The following is a 23,787-nucleotide window of genomic DNA, read 5'->3' on the forward strand; positions in this document are numbered from 1 at the left end:
CTGAGACACTGCTTATGATTTATGGGGATTTAAAAAAGGAGTGGGTGGATTTTTACTATTATAGGGTGGTCGTGTACACACACTGTCAACACACATTTATGTTCAAACACCATGTAAAAGTGAATTTTGCATAATAGGTGCCCTTTAACTCTAGGTCTGGGTCTTGATCGCTTGGCTTCAGGAATTTGGTACATACTGAATCATTAACGGATGAAGAACTAGCCGAATCAATCAGCTTTAAGGGTTACATCGCATCGCGTAGGGCTTTATGTACTAAACACACACACACATCTGTAAGATCTCACCCTCTCGTAATATCACAGGTGTGCGAGGTGTGAGCAGAGGCCTGTGATCCACACTTCTCTGGCCGCAGGATTCCCCCTGCAGGTACTACTCAATAAAGATGTGTAAATGCATTCAAGCACACACTCTCTCTCGCTCTCTCTCTCCTGAGGTGGTTCACCACGCTGATCTGAGGTCTGTCACTGGTGCACGGGTTCGGATGCAGACAGCTGTTTGAGTCTCCGGTGGCTGTGTAACATATGGCACAGAGTGTGTTTAAAAGATGAAACTAGGTTTGTCGTTTGTCAGCAAATTTAGAACAATGTCTAAATGCGGAGTTTAGCTTTTTAACATCAGTTCGATGGGAAAAAAAAGAACTGCGAAAAATGAGCTCAAAATAATAATCTGTAATGAATGTTCCTCATCGTACTCTGTCAGCGCAAGTTTATTCTAGAGGGACTCTGTTTTCCACACCGGTAAACAAGCGCCGCAGCTTTAGAAATGAGGCTTGGCGTTTCCTGCGGTCTCTGAAAACACAGCACTCATTTCAGAGACGAGTGAACGTTCTTCTTTTGGAAAGTTCAGAGGAAATGAAAACGCTCTGTGCACCTGTTATATGAAAGTGCTGAAGAGAAATGTTTAAGTAAAGAAAGAAAGAGAGAGAGTACATTGTACATTTAGCAGAGCCGTTTTCTCAGAGGAAGCAAGAGAAGCGAAAAGGAAATACAAATCTGACAAAAATACAAAAAACATTATTTTTTATAAATAATAGAAAAATATGATATTTCTAATAAAGGCATTAAAATGTATAGTTTTATTTAAAAATAATTATCATTTATTTTGTATAAATATTTTCATTATTTAGATTTATAAAATTTAAGAAAAATTATTTAAATAATCAAACTATTATTATGTTATAATTATTAATAATAATAATAATATTTTTATTTAAAAATAATTGTTCCATTTTATGATTTTTTTTATATGAATAAAGGCATAAAGCTCAAAAATTAAATCATTTTAAAAATAAACTAATAAAAAAGCATGTAAACTTAAAGACATAAACATTAATCGTTATTTTTTTATTATTTGTAATATTTTGTATAAATATTTTCATTATTTAGATATGGCTAAAATCAAAAAGATTAAATTATTTAAATAATCTAACTGTATTATGTTATTATTATTAATTATTTGTATTGTTATTATTATGATTAATAATAATAATGATGATGATATTAATTATAATTAAAAATAATTACTAGATTTTATAATTTGTTATTATTTTTATATGAATAAAGGCATAAAGGCAAAAAAGGCTATAAAATATTTATAGTTTTATTTAAAAATAAAATAAAAATAATTTAAGATTAAATTATTTAAATAATCTAACTGTATTCTGTTATTATTATTATTATTTAATTATTGTTATTATATATTAAAAAAATATTATAATTATTTTTATATTAATGAAGACATAAAGCTCAAAAAAATTATTTTAAAAACGAACTAATAAAAAAGCATGTTAGGTAAACTAAAAGTTATTAATATCTTTGAGTTAATTTACAGCACATTGTCCTGCATTCAGTATCTTACCTGTACTATCAGTCAAATTACTTATGATCAATCAAACTGCATACTGTATATCTCTATATCTGTATTTGCTTGTTAGACTGTTAACTTTCTTTTCAAGCATATATCTTATAATTTATCAAATACTAGATGAGCACAGAGAGATGTTGAGAAAGTTAGAGACCAAAACCCTCTATATTGAATGCTCTCGTTCTCTGTGAGAAACAATGGCACTGCTTTCTTCAGCTCATTAACCCCCCTCCCTCTCTCTCTCTCTCTCTCTCTCTCTCTCTCTCTATCTCCTTTCTTGTCTACATTTCTCAGAGCAACATCTATAAAACATTTATCAACATTACCACTGCAAAGCAGCACAGCGCATTCACACCTTGGACAAATTCATACACAGACAAACCTGCAAACGCATCTTGACCGTATACACACACACACACAGAATGAACTATTTAAAACTATTCACACACAGACATTCATTGTTATTCTACTATGATCAAATATGCACATACACTCAACTGAGTCTACTGAGAAACTCATCTATAATCTGTCTCCCGCTCCACCACCACACACACACACACACTCATAAAAGTTAATGCATGCTTGCTGCAGTCAGGATGTTAATTCATTGGTCCCTGTAGACTCTTACTTAAGGTAAGGTTTTAAAGAGGGGAAGATTAGCTATTCACGCACACAAAGACAAGTGGCTAATCTCCCCCTCCCCGTTCGCTTTGATTCCTGCCTCCTTCCATAATTCATCGATGCTCTTCCGTTCCTGCCACCCCCCTCTGGGCTAGGTTTCTATGAATAGATGATTAGGACGTCGGAATCAAAAAATCTGATGAAGCGGTTTCCGTAGTGAGGGAGCATCTATGCACTGACAGCACGCTCCCGCTCGACCACCGCCGCTGCTGCCAGATTTAAACCGGAACACACAGAGGGTGCAGGGAATCCCTGTGAATGCTTCAAAGATATCGTTTATTTAATCAACATTAGAGACGGTGGCAGTGTGAAAGCTGGTGCGCACCAAACAAGTGGACCAAGACCCACCCTTTCACTTCCAAACAAATTTTGGTGAGGTTTGACTGAAATATGAACGCAACACGGACCTAAGACACCTAAATGAATACCTGGTTCTTCTCATCGGAGGAGCTACTTTGCCCATCTCCAGGTCAGTACAGATGTAAGCAACATAGGGCCCTATTTTAAGGATCTGAGCGTATGGTCTAAAGCGCACGGCGTAAGTGTACTTAGCAAGTCTGAATCCACTTTTGCTAGTTTAACGACAGAAAATATGGTCGGCGCGCGTTCGACTCATGGTTTAAAAGGGTCGTCCCTAGTCTCTTAAGGAGTAATGGGTGTGTTTTGGGTGTAACGTGCAATAAACCAATCAGAGTCTCATCTCCCATTCCCTTTAAAAGCCAGTTGCGCTTGCACCATGGGCGGATTGCTATTTACATGGTGGAATTTGTGCGCAGAAAGACTGAACGCTTCTCCAGAGAGGAATCCTTTTATTTGTCATATTTAAAAACGTTTGTGTGCTGCTGCGCATCCCTGTGTGTGTAATAAGCAGAGTGTATGCAGGTTGTGCACTCGCCTATAGTGCCATATTACTAACACGCCCTTTAAATGACACAAAAAATACTGCACTGTCCATATATAATGTCAATGGTGCAGTCGATTTCAGTTCCAATGAATAGCAACGCTTCAACAATGCGTCTGAACACACCTCGTTTTCAGGCCAGCACGCCCATGGGCGTAGAGATGGGCGCGAGTGCATTTGCTATTTAAACAACGTGGCGCAGGATGTGAAAAGGACAACTGCGTCGAGCTGAAACTAGCTAAAAACACTTGCGTTGCATTGTGTTGGGTGTATGACAGGGCAGGGGTTCACAACCATGGTCCTCGAGGCCCAGAGTTTAGCTCCAACCTTGATAAAACTCACCTGCCTGTAGCTTTTTTTTTTTAATTAAGACCTTAATTAGCAGGTTTCAGGTGTTTTTAATTAGGGTTGGAGCTAAACTCTGCAGGACAGTGGTGCTGCGTCCCAATTCACCTACTTATACTACGACCTAAAAGTATGTACTCTTTTTGTGAAGAAATCAGTGTGTAGCAGAAGAGTATGCAAGCTTTGGGACATACTACTTCGTCATCTATAACGGGCTCTGTTGCTTAGTTACGTCACTCTTTAAACTGCCCTGTCAATCATCGTCACAGTTCAAATCCTCCACATTCAATTTAATTTCCTACCGTATCGGAGAGAAATGTAGACGCACGTTGATCTGCCATGCGTGGGTTTTTAATGCAGAGACTCCTCTCATGTGTTTGCAGTTTAAATATAATGATGCATTTAAAAGTTAATGGAAGTTCATAATGCTGCTGCAGGTGAAATATAATGTGGATAATATTGAATAAATATCTTTTCGTCAGGTTAAATACTGATAATTGCTCACTCAAACCCCTTTATCTAACCCTCTCTACTTAACCGTCGGACTCGCATAACTGTCATGTTTGTAGTTCTAATCGAATCCTCGTCCATCTCACAATGGGCTGTGGGCAATATCAGCCGTTAGAGTGCGCATCGATCTGCACTTCGAATACTGACCGGAAATAGTAAACCATCCGGGAATCTTTGGAATACTCTTTTCAACATACTACGATTTGGGACATACTAATTATTTTTTTGAATACTATTTAGTACGGATGGTATGCGAATTGGGACGTAGCGTGAGCCTCAAAGACCAGGGTTGAGAATGCCTGTGATAGGGCACAGTCTTCTTGCAGCAGATCTTCATGTGTGTGTAATGGAGAATTTCCTGCCACTGTTTTGACTCCTTTACACATTTTATAAGCTCTTTGTGAGTTCTCAGCTGGTAGAAAATACCAGGCTACGCACATACAATGAGCACGTTCAGTCCAGCACACAGCATTGTTTTGGATGTGAGGTAAGTTCCTTAGCAAAATATACGTCATAAAAGCCTTTTTTTTTTGCATCTTTAGGTTCAGTGTTAAAAATGACAGTGTGAACCAGGACTGAATGTATCATTTTCTTTTTTTGAAAGGGGAGAAGCAAATTACAAATGTGAACACACTGTAAGTAAGCTGCAATATGATTTGTGTAAGCAAGTTATGATAAAAAGCATTGAAATAGAACACACACAAATTTGGTTTTGTATTTTTTCCAATTAAATTCAGTATTAAATGATAGATTTTTTCTTTCACTCAGCTTGTTGCAATGCTTTATGGGAAAGCGTTCTGTATGAAGGATCCTTGAGATGCTACTTTTTGGCCAAAAGAAAGCACTATATCTTAAAGGCAGCATAACTGCTTTGACTTGTTTTCCAGTTAAAATATCTAAAAATGCTTAAAACAAGATCAATTTACTTGAGAAGTAACACTGCATAAGATATTATGGCTTGTTTTCAGACAATGCATCTTTAACACAGGTGTGTTGTTTTACACTGCACTCTCAGATATTAACAAGTTAAAAACAAGATCAAAAACAAGTCAAAAAAAAAAACTGCCAGTTTATGAAATCAGACTTTAACATATTTTCAAGTTATGCTTCTCAAGTTAATTAATCTTGTTAACGGATATTTTAACTTGAAAAGTAAGCAGAAATAGTCATTAAGGAATTTCTACAGTATGCACAGCTAAATATGTTTGTGTCGTATCTGTATAAGTTTGGCTTGGTGCATTTACAGTTCTGTGGATGACAAAAACATTTACGATGACAGCACTTGTATGTGTCATACAATTTAAAACACATTTGTGCATTTTTCCAGCTAAGCTTTTTGCTAACTAGCTGCTTGCACTAAGATAATGATATTTTCTGAAACAAAATGTAGAATAAAAGTTTTTAGCAAATTATCCAGACTCTGTATTTTGGACAATGCTCCACTAAACCATGTACATACTGTACAAAGCAGATATTCATGCCCCCTCAAAAAGGTCAAAAGGCAAGAACCATGTGAATTATTGCCGCATGGGTGTGAAATAAAATGAGCTATAAGTGAGCATCCAATCCCATCTGGCAAAGTCGAGTCCGATGGACACAATGAGGACAGATTCAGCTCTGTTGAGGTGAACTCAAGCTACTAAACAATAGGTTCACGCATGCTATAAATATGCAACTTCAATTCGCAATTTATTTGTGCTTACACCAAGATTTTGTCCAAAGCGGCCTGCATGGTTAACCCTAAAGGCCAATTTACTACATCAATGACACAGTTAGAGCAGAAACATAACCTCACAATGGCCTCTAACAACTCTGTATTTTAATCCAAGTTGGTTGTTTATCAGATAGACTACAAACCGGTGAGGACCTGCTTGACCACCATAGGGTGTATGGTTTTTTTTTTTTTATTCCCAGCAGGGATGAAATACAGACCCAATCAGGCTGCTTGTGTGTTCTTGTATCGGGCCGGTGGGGTTCTGAGAGTCTCTTTAATGCAGTACAAGCAGTGATCGATCCGCTGTCTGCTCCCTACATAGAGCATACTATTCCCCTGACTCCTATTACAAACACACTTATTCTTCTCATCCACCTCCCACCGAGTCAACACAGAGAGAGAGAAAGAAAAGAAGCAGTAAATATTAAGCTTCCAGTGTTTGTGTTTGCTTTACCTGTTGGAGACTGATCCAGTAGCCGATGATTTTGTCCACAGCGCCGGGCTCTTTCTGTGTCCACTGTAAGATGTAGGAATAATTGTTCTTCAAGGTGCGAATGGGGTTTGGAGTGTCGTAGTAAAACTCTGCGTTATACGGCTGAGCTAAAAGAACAATCAAACCAAAACAGAGCATGACTAATTAGTCAAATACTTTAAAAGGATACATTTCTCCCATCTTACTGTCAATTGAAATATCAGTGGCTTTGCTTCATGAGATGGCTTTTACATTGAATGTAATTTGGTGATATTGTTTGCCATTTGAAAATACACATGGTTAATTGCATGTATTTATTTCAGAAAAAAGCTGCAACACATTATTGAGTCACGACCCACCGAGTGAGAACCATTAATCAAAAAGAGAGCATCAATGAAGGACATGCATTTCAGAACTGTGTAATCCATGTGCATCTATGGTCATTGCAATACTGGGTATTTAAAACTTGTTTAAAATCTTTATTTGTCCAATTTTATCTGGTGCTGCCACATTCGCAGTCCTTTTTGTATGGAAACAATGCACTTTTCATGGTATTATCATGGTAACCTTCATTTAGTAACCGAAATACCATAGTTACTAAAATTATTATTAGTGTAAAACCATAATAAATTAATATGAGAACTCCTAATCCTAATAAATTATCATTGGATCCTAAACTAAAGTGTAACACAATTCCTTCTACAATATTACCAAATCTGCATGTTGCATTGAAGCTAGGCCTATAACAGCAGTCATATTAGAGTGTGAAGATAGAACAAGCTGATAGCATTAGCACCACTCAACTGTCATGATGTGTTGGCGAGGCTAAAGATAAGGCCCTACTGCAGCAGGAAAAACCTTTCGAGTCTGCAAGACAGCAGCCAATTTTCTTTCCCCCACAGAGAGAACAGAAACACCTGGGCCTTTTGAAAGTGGACTGAATAGTGCCACATCACCGTCTGGCCTTTCTTGGTTGATTTCTCAACTAGCGTAGTAGCTGGCAAAGCGAGTGAGTGACGGATGTTTGTTTTTTTTAACATAAAATATGCAAATTAATTATTTGAATGCTATTAATTTCTTAAGAAAGCAAGCAGAACCAATCATTTAATCCCAGATGAAAGATCCAGTTTAAACCAGTTTGATTTTATATGGTTTAGTTGGCCAAAGCTGGCCATCTATGGACACTATGGTTGTAGTGATGTGTGATTCATGAAGAAATTGTTCTTCGGAGTCAGATCAGTGAATCATTTACTTTCCACTAATGCATTTGGCAGACCTATTTATCCAAAGGAAGGTTCTTGCTTTCTTTGTGATTCAAACCCTTGACAGTAGGCAATGCTAGTGCCAGTGCTAGAATCATCTTAGTTAAAGGGATAGTTAACCCAAAAATTCAAAATCTCTCATTAATTACTCACCCTCATGTCGTTCCAAAACCGTAAGACTTTTGTTCACCTGTTCAACACAAATGAAGATCTTTTTAATGAAATCTGAGAGATTTCTGTCCCACCATTGACAGCTATGCAACTACCACTTTAATACTTTAAAAAGTTCATAAAGAGATCATAAAACGAATCCATATGAATCGAGCGGATAAATAATATAATTCCATATGAATTTTCTGAAGAGATTTGATTGCTTTATATGAATATATTTAATTCAGGCTGTTATTCACATATAAACATTGATCAGCGAACATCAACAGCTAAACCGAACCTGCTTGATGTGTTAAAAAACCTCATTGGTAGTCATTGATAATGAACCTCATTGGTTCTTGCTGAAGCTCAAACGTGCTGCGTAACACGAGAATGAACCTCATTGGTTCTTTCTGAAGCTCAAACGTGCTGCATTACATGAGAATGAACCTCATTGGTTCTTTCTGAAGCTCAAACGTGCTGCGTATCACGAGAATGAACCTCATTGGTTCTTTCTGAAGCTCAAACGTGCTGCGTATCACGAGAATGAACCTCATTGGTTCTTTCTGAAGCTCAAACGCGCTGCATATCACGAGAATGAACCTCATTGGTTCTTGCGGAAGATCAAACGTACTGCGTAACATGAGAATGAACCTCATTGGTTCTTGCGGAAGATCAAACGTGCTGCATAACACGAGAATGAACCTCATTGGTTCTTTCTGAAGCTCAAACGTGCTGCGTATCATGAGAATGAACCTCATTGGTTCTTTCTGAAGCTCAAACGTGCTGCGTATCACGAGAATGAACCTCATTGGTTCTTGCGGAAGATCAAACGTACTGCGTAACATGAGAATGAACCTCATTGGTTCTTGCGGAAGCTCAAACGTGCTGCGTATCACGAGAATGAACCTCATTGGTTCTTGCTGAAGCTCAAACGTGATGCGTATCACGAGAATTAACCTCATTGGTTCATTTCTGAAGCTCAAACGTGCTGCATATCACGAGAATTAACCTCATTGGTTCATTTCTGAAGCTCAAACGTGCTGCGTATCACGAGAATGAACCTCATTGGTTCTTGCTGAAGCTCAAACGTGCTGCATATCACGAGAATTAACCTCATTGGTTCTTGCTGAAGCTCAAACGTGATGCGTATCACGAGAATTAACCTCATTGGTTCATTTCTGAAGCTCAAACGTGCTGCGTATCACGAGAATGAACCTCATTGGTTCTTGCGGAAGATCAAACGTACTGCGTAACATGAGAATGAACCTCATTGGTTCATTTCTGAAGCTCAAACGTGCTGCGTATCACGAGAATGAACCTCATTGGTTCTTGCTGAAGCTCAAACGTGCTGCGTATCACGAGAATTAACCTCATTGGTTCTTGCGGAATATCAAACGTGCTGCGTAACTCAAGAATGAATTTCATAGGTTCTTGCGGAATATCAAACGTGCTGCATTCTCTTCAGAATGTTTTTACTAAACCGCTCAATTCATATGGATCAGTTTTATGATCTCTTTATTAACGTTTTAAAGTGACAAAGTAGTAGTTGCGTAACTGTCTATGGAGGGACTGAAAGCTCTCAGATTTCATCAAAAAGATCTTAATTTGTGTTCTGAAGATGAATGAAAGTCTTACTGGTTTGGAGTGACATGAGGGTGAGGGTGACAGAATTGTCATTTTGGGTGAACTATCTTTTAACTAGGTTAGAGTTAGTGGACCAACTTGGCCAAACTGCTCGTGCACACACACAAACAAAGTCTAACTTCTGCTTCTTGACAAAATTTGATAACTCTCCTAAATCAAGACCCAAGGCTACAGGAAAGCATGATGATCAATTCTCCTCATCATTCAATGCTCATCTATATTTTAATTTAATGTTTTTTCCTTAAGATACAGCACATGTAAACAGTCCTGAAACCCCCATAAAGAAACGTCCATACATCTTTTACAACTCACCGGACACATTGAAGGTGCAGGTTGAGGAACCGACTCCATTGCTCACTCTGCACTCGTAAGTGCCGTTATTTGAAGTGTCTAGTTTGAACCGAAGTTGAGGGACGCTTTGAGGGTCCACCGGAGGGGTTCGGATAGGCATTCCATTACGGTACCAGCGGGCGCTGGCTATTCGGTTTGGATTGGACTTGAGAACCACACATCGGAGATTGACTGTAGCGGACGTTTGAGAACGGACATCCAGCAGGACTGGATCCACAACAGGAGGGTCTGGTGGAAAAAGAAAGAATATTATTCATCTGTTTGTTTCTTTTTTCCTTTTATATCTACATTTTTTCCCCTGCATACTCTGTGCACAATTATAGTTTTGCAGTTATTTCGCATCAATTGCACCCGTTTTGGTCTACTAGAAGAAAGACTTCTATTACAATTTTAAAGATGTTCACTTTGGTAAAACGCTCTTTATTTCTTCAAAGGGAGGTTCTCAAATAGCCTTCTTTTTTCTTCACTAGCAGGATGAAAATCAATTTAAGGAAAAGAACAGTAATTGAACTGACCACTCGAGATTTTTACTGGAAACGAAGGCCCACATAAATGGCACCCAAGCACTTAGGACACATCGCATGAATCCATCGCACATGCCGACGACGTTCAGATGACAGATTGCAAGCTACAACCCGAATCAATAAGAAGGGGTCCACATTGTCTCAGCTAATTGCACGGAATCAATCTATATAGTGTTCTAGAGCTAGTGACTAATTGCAGTCTACCAGGGTCTGGTTAGACACTCTGCATGTATGGAGTGAAGTGACTGCAAATTAGCATCACAGCACCTCGGGCATACATCAACAGTGCATTACTGTAACTAATAATGTGTGGAGACTGTGACAAAGCACCAGGGTGTAATTAACTCTATGAACTTCAATTCAATGATTCCAATGACAACAACAACAAAAAAAACGTATTAGCTTCAGACTGATTTACAAACTCTTTGGTTGTACAGAAGGTTATCTCCAATAGAGAATCCTGACATCAAACATACACCTTTCCCAAAATGATTATCATCCACATTTCCCAAGATCCAACCAATTTCCTGATTGATAAAATATCTTTCCTGTTTCACATATGTTAGATTACAGAAGTGAATTGGGTTATCACGTCAACTAGGCGACGAAAAAAGGAAAGTCGTGCCTGAGGCAGAGCAAGTTATCACGTGGTGATGAAAAATTAAACAATAAACAAAGATTAAACAAAGACAAACCTTTTTCATTGTTTGTCTCATGACAAAAAGACACAGTACGACCAGGTTTGTGGATTAAGGAAGCAAACAGGGTCAAATCTGATTTCACTGACTCGTGTTCACACCGATTCAACACTGCCAAGATGATCACAATACAACCCATTTAAAATTCCCTCAAGGTTCTGTGGTTTGAGCTTTGGATTTGAGACAACGAAAACAAACAGCATGGGAGAGAACTGGTACACCAGCCAAAGCACTCCATAAGTGGCACAGTTCTTTGTGTAGTTTAAAAAACAACTATTTTTAATTATTAAATCATTTTTTGTTGTCAACAAAAAAGCATAGTATTTGGCTACACCCCACATTATTGCATATATTATAATACTGATTTTACAATTTTAATATTGATTTCTAAAAAAGTTCTAGGCATGTACCAAATTGTGTTAAGTTATGCAAACTTCATAGAAAATGAATAGAAAATACAGTAGAGCAATGGCGATAGCAACTCCAGTGCCATGGGTTCAAGTCTCATGGAATGCATGAACTTATACAATGTGCATATTCATTATACATTTCATTTCATTTTTTTTTTCATTTCAATACTTTATTCATCCCCAAGGGGCAATTAACAAGGCCACGTAGAGTAACACACAATCGCTATCATAAAATAATCATACAATAAACATATAACAGTGTGCACAAGTGCAAATATATTAAAACAAGTCCAAACATATGTAAAAGGAACAAATACGTTAATATATATGCAATTAAAAAATCACTGCATGGTGAACTTGATGGTGCTTAAAGACGGCTGTAAATTTAAAAGCTGCACCGATTTTGGAACAAAGGTTGCCCTCCTCCTTTGTGTCCTACAGCCCGGACAACGAAGACATCGCCCAGAGGGGAGCCACTCAAAAACAGAAAAAAGGACATGTGACGGATCTTGTAGAATCCTGCAGGACAACCTCAGTGTTTGCTGGTCACTTATAATAGAAAGAGTCCTAATAGGAAGTCTGATAATTTTTGAACAGACTTTTACCAGACTTTTTTTATACATAATGAAATGAATAAAACAGCTCATATGATATTTAGTTGGACCTTCTTTTCTCAATTTTCTGATATTTATACATATATCCTTGATTATGATTTCACTTTTTTAACTTTAGTTAGTGTGTAATGTTGCTGTTTGAGCAGTTTTCTCAAATGAAACGGTAAATTCTCATGAAGTGACGGTTTATGCGTTCGTGTCCTCATAGTGACACACGGCTACAAAGACTACAAAGACAGCGAGGGAGTGTCATTCTCACAGAGATGTATGCAGGAGTAATATTTAAAAAGTATTTTTCAATTTAATATTCACAGACACTAGTATATATTCGGCTACAGTCTGGAGCCCTGCGCTTAGATAAACGAGGAAGCGACTGAACGCAGCTGCGCGAATATACTCGGGAGTCGGTAACGTTACTACCAGTACTACAGAAATGCTGGTCACATTTTTATAATGTAAATGCAATAGCATGTCATAAAAGCAAAATGGCAACATATTTTACAAGTTCCCACACGAGCGATTTATAGATTATCATGACAAAATATGCTAATCAATGACTTGAAGTTAGTAAGCCTAACTCTACATCAGCTACATAAATTCATTAACTAACCATTCAGAAACGTCCTGTTGCATTCTACATGTTATCACTTCTTCTTGACTCTCTCCATCATTGTCCGACTCCGGTTTGAACATAAAAGGCTGAACCGTTTCGGACATTTTCAGTGCGTGTCTGCGTGAGGTAACCTGAGCTGCTAACACGAGCTCTTGAAGCTCCGCCCTCTTCTAGAAAAGGGGCCGGGAGCAGCAACTAATTTGCATTAAAGGGACACAAAAATTGACAATTTTAAAGGGATAGTTCACCCAAAAAAGAAAAATTGACATTTATCTGCTTACCCCCAGGCCATCCAAGGTGTAGGTGTCTTTGTTTCTTCAGTAGAACACAAATGGAGATTTTTAACTTCAACCGTTGCTGTGTGTCAATCATAGAATGCATGTCAATGGGGTCTAATTCTATAAGGGTAAAAAAAACATGCACAGACAACTTCAAATTAATCCATACGGCTCGTGATGACACATTAATGTCTTAAGACACGAAACGATCGGTTTCTGGGAGAAACCGAACAGTATTTATATAATTTTTTACCTCAAATACAAAACCATGTCCAACAGCCCTGAAAGCGCAGCACTTCCGGGAAAGAAGGTCAATGTACACGATCTAGTGTAGAGACCTCACACACAGGAAGTGAGGTCTCTACACTAGATCGTGTACATTGACCTTCTTTCCCGGATCGTTTCGTGTCTTAAGACATTAATGTGTCGTCACGAGCCGCATGGATTAATTTGAAGTTGACTGTGGATGTTTTTTTTTACCCTAATAGAATTAGACCCCATTGACATGCATTCTATGATTGACACACAGCAACGGTTAAAGTTAAAAATCTCCATTTGTGTTCTACTGAAGAAACAAAGACACCTACACCTTGGATGGCCTGGGGGTAAGCAGATAAATGTCTTGATAAATGACTTTTTCATTTTTGGGTGAACTATCCCTTTAAAGGCCCACTGAAATCAAAATAAAGTTTTTTAGCTTTTAGTATGATTATCTTAGCCTTAAGCTTATCAATAAGCAGGTGTGTTCCAAAACAATGACAAAATTTGCATTTAGGAGATATAAGCATTCAAAACTTACAGTCTCTCACTTCCGTTAAAACGAATCACAGATTTTGATGACATCATCGCAGACTTCACCTTCTCATCAAATCTTCTGTCCAATCAAATGCGCTCTAGAATCTGAAGTCTCGCCCCATGCATTATAAATAGACCCTGAACTGCGGCTGAAATCGGTCAGTTGTTCACGCATTTACTATTTTCTACATGGTGAATGGCACATAGCGCACTATATATGTGATAGGAAACGATTCAGACAGTGTAAATATGCTTTCAGTTGAGGCGAATTAAGTCTGGGTTCACGATAGTTTCACGCGCACCGCAGCAGCGTACACACATAGTCTAGACCAGAGCCGTTGACTAGAGACACGAGAGCGCAGAGCGGATCATATGCGCGAGTCGGCGCAGACAACAAAACATATCGGACCCATTTAAATGCTGCACAAAATGCTGTATTTCAAGGAGATATGGAGGAGATTATGATGATAAACGGTTAGATTCGGAGGACATTTCAACTGGATTTCAACTGGCATTAAAAAAACAGAAAGGCTCTAGTCAAACTGTGGTAATAACGGAACGCTATTGGCTGTTTCAAAAAAGGGGAGGAGCTGCTAACAGCTGGAGCCGTTTGAGGGGAAATTACGTCAACACATTGAATAATGCTGCACGTTCCAAGGCACTTCAGTGGGCCTTTAAAATGCTATAGAACAGTGGTTCTCAAAGTGTGGTACGAGTACAAGTGGTACAGGCTGCCTCTAGTGGTACTCAGAGGAATCACTAAATAAATGAATGTTAAAACGCATTCATTTTAATGTAATCTTTATTTGAGTAATTTTTTTTTTACATTTAAGTACAGTACAGTTTTAATTTAACTTTACAAAACATTTAAATTTAATCATTATTTATTATTTTATTTACCTGTATGTAAGTACAGTGCAGTGTTAATGTACAAACTGTGCATTTGCAATGTTAAAGTGGCTGACAACAATAAATATTCTTATTAGGAATAAACGGCCTCGTTTTTTAACTGTGTAGAGCTGTAGCTGAATAGTTAGGCCTACTACGCTACTGTATTTTAATGTTGGTCATTATGGTGGTACTTGGAGAGCCAAATATTTTCTGAGGTGGTACTTGGTATAAAAAGTTTGAGAACCACTGCTATAGAAATTATCTGTGGGGTATTTTGAGCTACGACTTCACATACATACTCTGGGGACATCAGAGACTTAGGTTACATTTTGTAAAAAGGGGCATAATAGGACCCCTTTAAAACATACTGTATAAACGTGGTCAGGAAAAAAAGCAAGAAAAAAACACAGACAAGACAAGTGAAGTTGTGAAATACATTACAAAAGGTTCCATGAATAATACTGTATATAGCATTGCAAATTCCCTTGATGTGACCGGGCGATCATCAGTGTTGCATTTCAAAGCAGTTTGTGTAAAACGTTATTCTAAACAACAGAAAGAGGTGATTTCCTCTCTTCTATTCCATAATGATCTATATTCATAATGAAGTTTACACCAGACTCTTTTAATTTCACAACAGCTCCCATAATCAAACTATAATCATCCGTTTCATGTGAGAGGACAAACGTCTGTAGCCAAAACATCATGGGCTTCAGGACAAGAGTAGCTGTATTTACATGGACCCTATAATTGGATTGTAATCGGACTGGTTGCACAGTCGGAATAAAAAAAGTCACATGTAAGTCAATCGGAATGAAATGGCTAAATCTTATAAAAATTTGATTTGAATTGCATCACTTGAAACTGGAAAGTACTGTGCATAATGGAAGCCACAGAAATGGCGTAATAACGTATGATGCATGGAACGAGCTGTTGTTGTTGTTGAATAAAAAGTCATAAATGAATGTCATGTCATTCTAAAATGTTCCTTCCACTCATTGTCTGGGAAGTGGAGAAGGACAACGTCCCATCAGTTCTTGTTTTAGACTCTCATCCTTGTTTTGGGGAGCGGGCAGGGACGTCTTTACTGTTTGATTAATATAAGCAGCACTGCACAGTTCACAGTTCATATGCTCGTTGTCTCCTAACTAGGACCCAAAATAGATAAATATTAAGTCTGCTCTTTAAAACAAAGAAAAGAAGCAACTTAGGAGAATAGTATATGCAAACAGCAGGGAAATTCTGTATACTCATGCATGTCAAAAAATCAATTCTGATTTTAATTTATTCTTTCTCTATTCTCTATGTTCGGATTCATCAATTGGAATGAATTAATTTTGATTGAAACCAAATGTGTCCATGTTAACGTAGCTACTGATAAATGTGAGCATGAAGATAAAATTAATAGAAAATAAAGACACAAAAAAAAAACAAAGTATAAAATGTTATTGACTGAAAGTTAGTACAAGGGGGATACAGTATTGATATTTCATGACTACAATTATTCAGTAAAATCATCAGCAAATTTTTTTTTTTCATTGTGAATCCAGAGCTTTTTATCATTAGTCACAAATTAATTGCGGTAAAAAAATATATATAATAAATATTTTACAATAATGAAATGTTTTAAATATATATATTATTTGAAAATATATTTAAATCAATTAAAATATGAATACTCCATATTTAAATAGTAATATTTTCATATTTTATTTAAATCAATATGCAAGCAAACAAATACTTCCATGATGTACAAATGCTTTACAATTTAAGAAATGTATAATTGTTTTAACAATAGACCCTTTTCACATTACCGGGTTTCTCAGAGCAGAAGTCGTCATAGTTGGGTTAATTATTATAGTTGAGAATAAGTTGAAAAAAAATGTGTGTGCCCATTTGCTCAAATAGCAAAAGAAAACCGCCACAATAGTGATTTCACAACTTTCAAAAAGTGGAAAAAAATATAGTGAGATTGATAACGGCAGTCAAAAGAGAAAAAGATGTTAATTTTTACCATCACTCCCATAGACGCTGTATTAGAAACACCCTCACAGCAGCGGTAACTTTGATGCAAAAGTAATACAATACAATAGCCAGGATGCCAGCCGAATTTAGCCCCGCCCACAACATTTGAGTTCGGGAAATTCGGTCTGGACTTGCTTCAAATTGTCAGGGCGGGCTTTATACGATGACGGACAGATGATCAACAGTAACGTAATCATCAACGTCACCAGAGCGCTTGGGTTGAATTCGTTCTAATCCTAAACGGAGAACTTGTTCGTATATGCATTCACCTTTACTATATCTATCTAAAATGATGATCGTGTTGATAAAGGGTTAGTTCGCCCAAAAATGAAAATTCTGTCATTAATTACTTACTCTCATGTCGTTCGACACCTGTCAGACCTCCGTTCGTCTTCGGAACACAAATGAAGATATTTTAGTTGAAATCTGATGGCTCTGAAAGGCCTCCATTGGCACAATGGCACTTTACACTCTCAAGACCCTTAAAAGGTACTAAAGACATCGTTAGAAAGTCCATCTCACTACAGTGGTTTTACAATAACTTTATGAATCGGCGAGAATAGTTTTTGTGCGAAAAAAACCCCCTAAATAACGACTTATATAGTGATGACGATTTCAAAACACGGCCTCATGAAGCTTCGAAGCGTTATGAATCAGTGAGTCGAATCATGATTCGGATCGCGTGTCAAACCGCCAAACTGCTGAAATTTGGCGATCCAAACTGCTCATTCGACTCACTGATTCATAACACTTCGAAGCTTCATGAGGCCGTGTTTTGAAATCGTCATCACTATATAAGTCGTTATTTTGGGTTTTTTTGCGCACAAAAACTATTCTCGCCGATTCATAAAGTTATTTTAGAACCACTGTAGTGAGATGGACTATGTAACGACGTCTTTAGTACCTTTTATGGGTCTTGAGAGTGAACCGTGCATTGTGCCAATGGAGGCCTTTCAGAGCCATCAGATTTCAACTAAAATATCTTCACTTGTGTTCCAAAGATGAACAGAGGTCTTACGGGTGTCGAACGACACGAGGGTGAGTAATTAATGACAGAATTTTCATTTTTGGGGGAACTAACCCTTTAAGTACTCCGTGTTTCCTTAAATTCTTTTACACACCGGCAAAGATCATTTACACTCATCTTCTACTAGCGTGCGTGCAGTTGAGTTTTGTTGACAACAATGTCTCGCTCCGTTGCTCTGATTGGTTGTAGGTCTATCCAATTGAGGTCTTTCCTGGTTTGGTTGAAACACGCCCCATAATCACAGCCCAACGGAGCAGCATCAGACGCATATTCTGACTAGAATTGAGTATGATGACCTCAGGCTAAAAATCCAAAGTATGAGTGTTATAAATGTACACAGATTAAAAATAATAATAATTAAAACACAAAAAACGTTGCAGGATTTACGATATTGATGACCGTTCAAACGCGTCATCACAGTCTGTGAAAAGGGTCTATTAGAAGGAGATTGTTCCTGACAGGTTTCGTGAGATTCACCCAGCTAGCCTATCAATGCAGTTCAGTTCAGTTCCTTGCAGAAGCTGTCTATCTCTCCTGCCACAGAGAGACAGGATGGGGTGTTCGACAGCATCCCCGTCTTCAGCTCCAGAGAGACAGGCAGAGCCACCTGGCTCATAAATCAGACCTGCCGTGGGATGAAGCACAGCGGTGGGCTCTAAACTGCCTCCATCCTGCAATACTCTGCATTAGCCGGGCCCGTTACACCAGCGATATTGACGGAAGATAGAAACAAAGGGACTGAGGATGTGAGGATAGACTAGATGCGTGGGGGAGAGGGTGATTCATACGAGCTCTTAATGAAGCTATCACTCATTTAAGCTGCAACACAGCATTCTGGGCTTTCTCAGGCCATAAATCCTTCCTAAGAACTCTTCAATTTGTTCACAGCATGCTCTGTGTTACATATGATGGGTATACATTGTGTTTAAGTCACATGCACAACATTTATACTTTGTCTCTGATTGTAAGGGATGTGCAGATTCATTGACTGCTCTGTTTAATAACAGTATAAATCACAAAAGCTGTTGTCATCGTTTATTGTAATTGATCACAGACCCAGCAATGACATGCTCCGCTCACCTGAGACAAACTCGTTTACTAACTAAACGCTGTCTGCCAGATGGAAACAGACATACTGAAACAACCCCTGTTAATATGATAACAAAACCGCATATAATCAATAAAAATCATCTGAAGAGAAATCGCAATGAGTTTGCTAGCAAAGTCTGTCATACACTAGCTAAAGCATCTCAAAATGTTGGTTTGGTCATTCTGAAATGCCTTAGCAAAAGTCTGTCATCAAAATGATTTGGTATAACTACCTCCCAGAACACGATTTTGTTCCCAAACACTAGAAATCCAATAACATGATAGTGTTTCTGTCATGGGTGCCTGTGTTCCCCTGTCTTGTGTGAGGACTTTTGTTATTTCCTGTCTTGTGCCATGTTTTGTAGTTCTTTGTAGTTTTTCATTATGATTAATTTTCTTGAGGTGTTGCCTATTAGCCACTCCACTTTGTTATCTTGTTAACCTTGTTTCCCTTTGTGTATATATACCCCATTGCTTAAAGGTGCACTATGTAAAAAAAATTCAGTAAAATATCCAAAAAACACTATGCCAGTGTTATATATTATGTTCCGTTAAGTACTTACAATATCCCAAATGTTTCCTACTATTTATAAATCGTGAGAACATTTCTATTTTAACCAAGTAACCGGTACAATTGCGTCATATCTGTGTTACCCTCGGTTTCCGGTTTTATTTTTCAGAAACGCTTTACTTTCACTGCAGTGTGCAACAAGTGTACAAGAGTAACGTCATAACATAATTTTCAACACACTCAGATGTATCTAATATGATATACAGAGCTGCGTTACCTCATACTCATGACCGGAAAAACAGAAGTTTCCCCGGCGACTGTGGCATAATAAAAGTCCTGCAGGCGACTATGCCATAATAAAAGTCCTGCTGCTTGCGAGGCGTGTGTTGCATTCATCTTATTAACAATCGCTCCAGCGCCCTTGCTCAGCTCCACAACACTCGTTCCTGCTCTGCTTCATACTACAGTAATGTTAATCATCACATCCATGAACATGATTTCTGCCCGAGTCCAATCCCGATTCTTTGAAAAACTACAAAGAACTACAAAACATGGCACAAGACAGGAAATAACAAAAGTCCTCACACAAGACAGGGGAACACAGGCTAGGATTATTGACAGTTTATTGCATTTCGACGCAAGTAACTTATGATGTACGAAAAAATAACCAACGATTGCCATTTTGTCATATTTTGTGCTAGTTTCCCAGAAAAAGATGATTTTGCTATTTTGAACACATGGAATGGAAACCGTGCTTTATTAGCAAACATTTAAATTCAAGTTAAATTCACAACTGTGGATGCAAATGTAACTAGTAGTGAATAAGTTGTAAATAAAACAAAGATTTGTAGAGTTGAGTTTTACAAGAAAATAAATATGTTGAAAAAAATCACGTTTAATTCAATGTGTTACTTGTTTCTTTATAATTATTACTAGCAATTTCTAAGTGGAAAATGCTACATCGTTTTGTTTCCAATGCACTACAATTCACAAACAACATATGCATGCTTTTTTAGGTTTAATGCCATGCGTTTAATTAATATTAATAAATTCAAGTCAAGTTAAGGCACCTTTGTTTATATATACAATATAATAAAATCCTCAATCTGACTTGTGATGCAGCCTGTATTCGTAAATCACACCATGCTCGAGCGTGTTTTTTTGTTTTCATCTCGGTCACCTAATAGAGTTTAGATTCTTTGTCACTATCGACTTTGGATTGCTCAGTTGGGGTTTGAAAGACACTTAATATTAAATAAAATTAGCGATTTGACTCCACTGACACTATCAGATGAGAACAAATCTTGAAATGAATTGAGCTGAATACTGACATTATTGTCTTCTGTAGAGCTGCTTTATAGCTGAATCAAATTAGTTTCATAATTGACAAATTTCAACGGAATTGAATCAACACTGAACTGACTTGAGCTGAATAATGACACTATTTTCTTCTGTAGAGCTGCTTATAGAGTATGTGAAGCTACGTAACGCCGCGTTGCATGCTGGGAAGGCACCTCAATCGGCCCTGTGCTACTGATACTGAAATTAATTGTTTTTGTCTTTAAATTAAATATTCACTGAAAACGCATCGTTTTCAGGGAAGAGAAGCTATTTTATTGCATTGCATGATAATTCAATTCCATTCACAATGCATCTGGTTACCATGAAAACAGTGTAACACGCTGGGCACTCGTGCTGCTTCAGCCGATAGAAATGACCAAGTAAAAATATGTGTTCAACAAGCTTAAAGAAGTCGATCCATTTCTTCGTTGGAAACATTTAAATGTATGAAATCCGACACCACCGGATGGACCATGGCCACCGACCCAGTTTTTTTAATATATTTATTTCAACACACAACAACCAAAATCAAACCCCTAGAAGCTTGTGAACAGTTTTGTTGTTTCTGCGTGCAAGTCCTGCTAATTCACAAGCTGACAAACTGCGAGAGTCATACTCACAAAAGTAATGTTAAACCAAACAAAATACAAAACTTTCAAAAACACTCAGCAATGTGATTAATGAGCAATATCACACGAGTAGCAGTTGCGATATGGCTGTATATCAGCACAGCTGTGATTCGGCCGTAGGTAATCACAGGGTGCTGATATACAGCCATATCGCACTGCTACGAGTGTGATATTGCGTTTATACAACTGTTCGACGGCACAAGGGAGTAAATAAACAAACACTCTTTTGTGCAGAATTACTTCCGCCACGGATTGAAATCTCAAGTTGACATTTTAACAGTTGTGACCAAGTCTCTGTTACTAATTCTGAAACGTCACTTTAGAACTATTAACGAAGGAACGTTGAGTTGCTTCATTGAAGCTTATTGTATTATATAGAGTAGAGTATCATAGTATTATGAGAGAGAGAGATCGACTAAACAAGTGTATAACCTGCATCTGATATAGTATTCATTCTTCAGGTCGATGTCTATAATATCCATTATAAAAAATCAGTTTCAATGTCCGCTGAGGAAAGCGATATCTTCGTCCTTTTAAAAGATTTCCTAAGACAGCGCTAAAACAACTTCCTTGTTTACAACCAGTCACTCATAAAGACAGTTTTTGCCACCATCTAGTGGTGTAATAATGTAACTGTCACTGAAGTCGAAATTACAATCACTAACAGACCTAGCCTGACAAGCCAGACCCACATCAAGTTGGGTCTGCGAACTCACCATTGGCAGGGCTCAATCCGAGGGGCGGGATAAACGGTTGTCTTTCAAATTCCCTCAGCACGCAATAGGATAGCGCTACAACCAACCAGAGCACTATCAGTGGTGTAAACAATCACAAGTGGGTTGAGGCTGAGTCACATGCGTTTTCCCACCAGTGGAGCTAGTTGATAGATTAAACTCTGAACACATCTTCCTTTTTTAAGAATGACTTCAGTGCCGTTCTTCGTTAGCAGGGAAGTATCAACTCTGCCGTCATTATGTTAAAGGGACAGTTCACCCAAAAATGAAAATTAGCCCATGATTTACTCACCCTCAAGTCATCCTAGGTGTATATGACATTTTTCTTCCAGACGAATAAAAAAAGTTATATTTAAAAAGTTCTGGCTAATCCAAGCTTTATAATAGCAGTAATATTTGCTCTGTTTTTGAAGTCCATAAAAAATGCACCTGTCCGTCGAATAACGTGCTCCACGCGGCTCTGAGGGGTTAATAAAGGCCTTCTGAAGCGAAACGATGCGTTGGTGTAAGAAAAATATCCATATTTAAAACTTTATCAAGTAAAGTTTCAGCCGATCGCCTTCCGTGGATAACGCGTTGAAAGTGCCTTCTCGCAATTCAAGATGCGTACGTGACGTCGGATGAGCGTAACTGGTAACGTAAGCCTTTGATTGGTAGAGGCACTTTCAACACTTTTTCCATAAATTGAATACGGAAGGCGGTCGGCCGAAACTTTACTTGATAAAGTTTTAAATATGGATATTTTTCTTACACAAACGCATCAATTCGCTTCAGAAGGCCTTCATTAACACCCCAGAGCCGCGTGGAGCACGTTATTTGACAGACAGATTTTTATTTTTATTCGTCTGAAAGAAGAATGTCATATACACCTAGGATGACTTGAGGGTGAGTAAATCATGGGCTAATTTTCATTTTTGGGTGAACTATCCCCACCAACTCTATACATGATGTGATTGGCCTGACCAGAGTTTGTTTTTTCAAACTCGCAAGCCAACGGAGAGTTGCTAGACGACCCTGGCTGCAAATTACATTTGCTGCCCCTAGGGTGCGTCTAGATTTCTAGGCTATAACAGACCCTATTTCAATACCAAATACGACATATTATTTATATAAAAGAATATTTATTGAACAATAATATTTAAATTAACAACAAAAGCCATTATAAAAGACAATAGGAAATAAACACAAGTAAACAATTCAGTCAAACATACAAAAGCAGCGCTCTAGTAGGCCCTACAGGATTTAAGATAAAAAGCCTAAATATAAAGATATCAAACTTAATTTTCCCCTTAACCCAAATCGGTTTGTTCTGGAACAAGTAATGGATTAATAAGACCAAAGATTGCCCGTTTGATATACCCCAAAGGAATTATCTCATGTTTAACCACTATCTACATAAGAGCCAGCGGCAAATTCCCGAAGGACTGGCCGAGATGAAGCTGTTCTCTGCGGGTACATGAGCGATGAACGGCTGCTGATGGCCTGGAGCTCATATCTGTGAAGCGTCTAAACTAATTGTAAAACAGGTACTAAATTAGAGTCACATATTTGAGGTCTAAATAACTACATTCTCGCCTAAAAAACACATTCCGTGACACAATAACAGTAGTATTTGTAAAATTGTGGAGGTTTGCTTGTCCGCCATAACACTCTCGGTGAGAAATGCTGCAAATGGAGTGATACAAACTGTA

General features: G+C 37.8%; 1 protein-coding gene across 1 annotated transcript in view; it reads right to left on the bottom strand.

Annotated features, from left to right (window-relative positions):
• The window catches only part of mdga1 (MAM domain containing glycosylphosphatidylinositol anchor 1), a gene marked incomplete at both ends in the record, with an annotated part of 286,007 nt that overhangs the window by 64,300 nt on the left and 197,920 nt on the right, over window positions 1–23,787 (bottom strand). The window contains 2 exons of the mRNA XM_079843317.1: window positions 6,490–6,635; window positions 9,879–10,145. Of these exons, the coding sequence (XP_079699443.1) occupies window positions 6,490–6,635; window positions 9,879–10,145 (413 nt within the window). The remainder of the gene's footprint in view (window positions 1–6,489; window positions 6,636–9,878; window positions 10,146–23,787) is intronic.

Source organism: Gobio gobio (assembly GCF_949357685.1).
Source record: "Gobio gobio genome assembly, chromosome: 18".
Classification (NCBI taxonomy): domain Eukaryota; kingdom Metazoa; phylum Chordata; class Actinopteri; order Cypriniformes; family Gobionidae; genus Gobio; species Gobio gobio.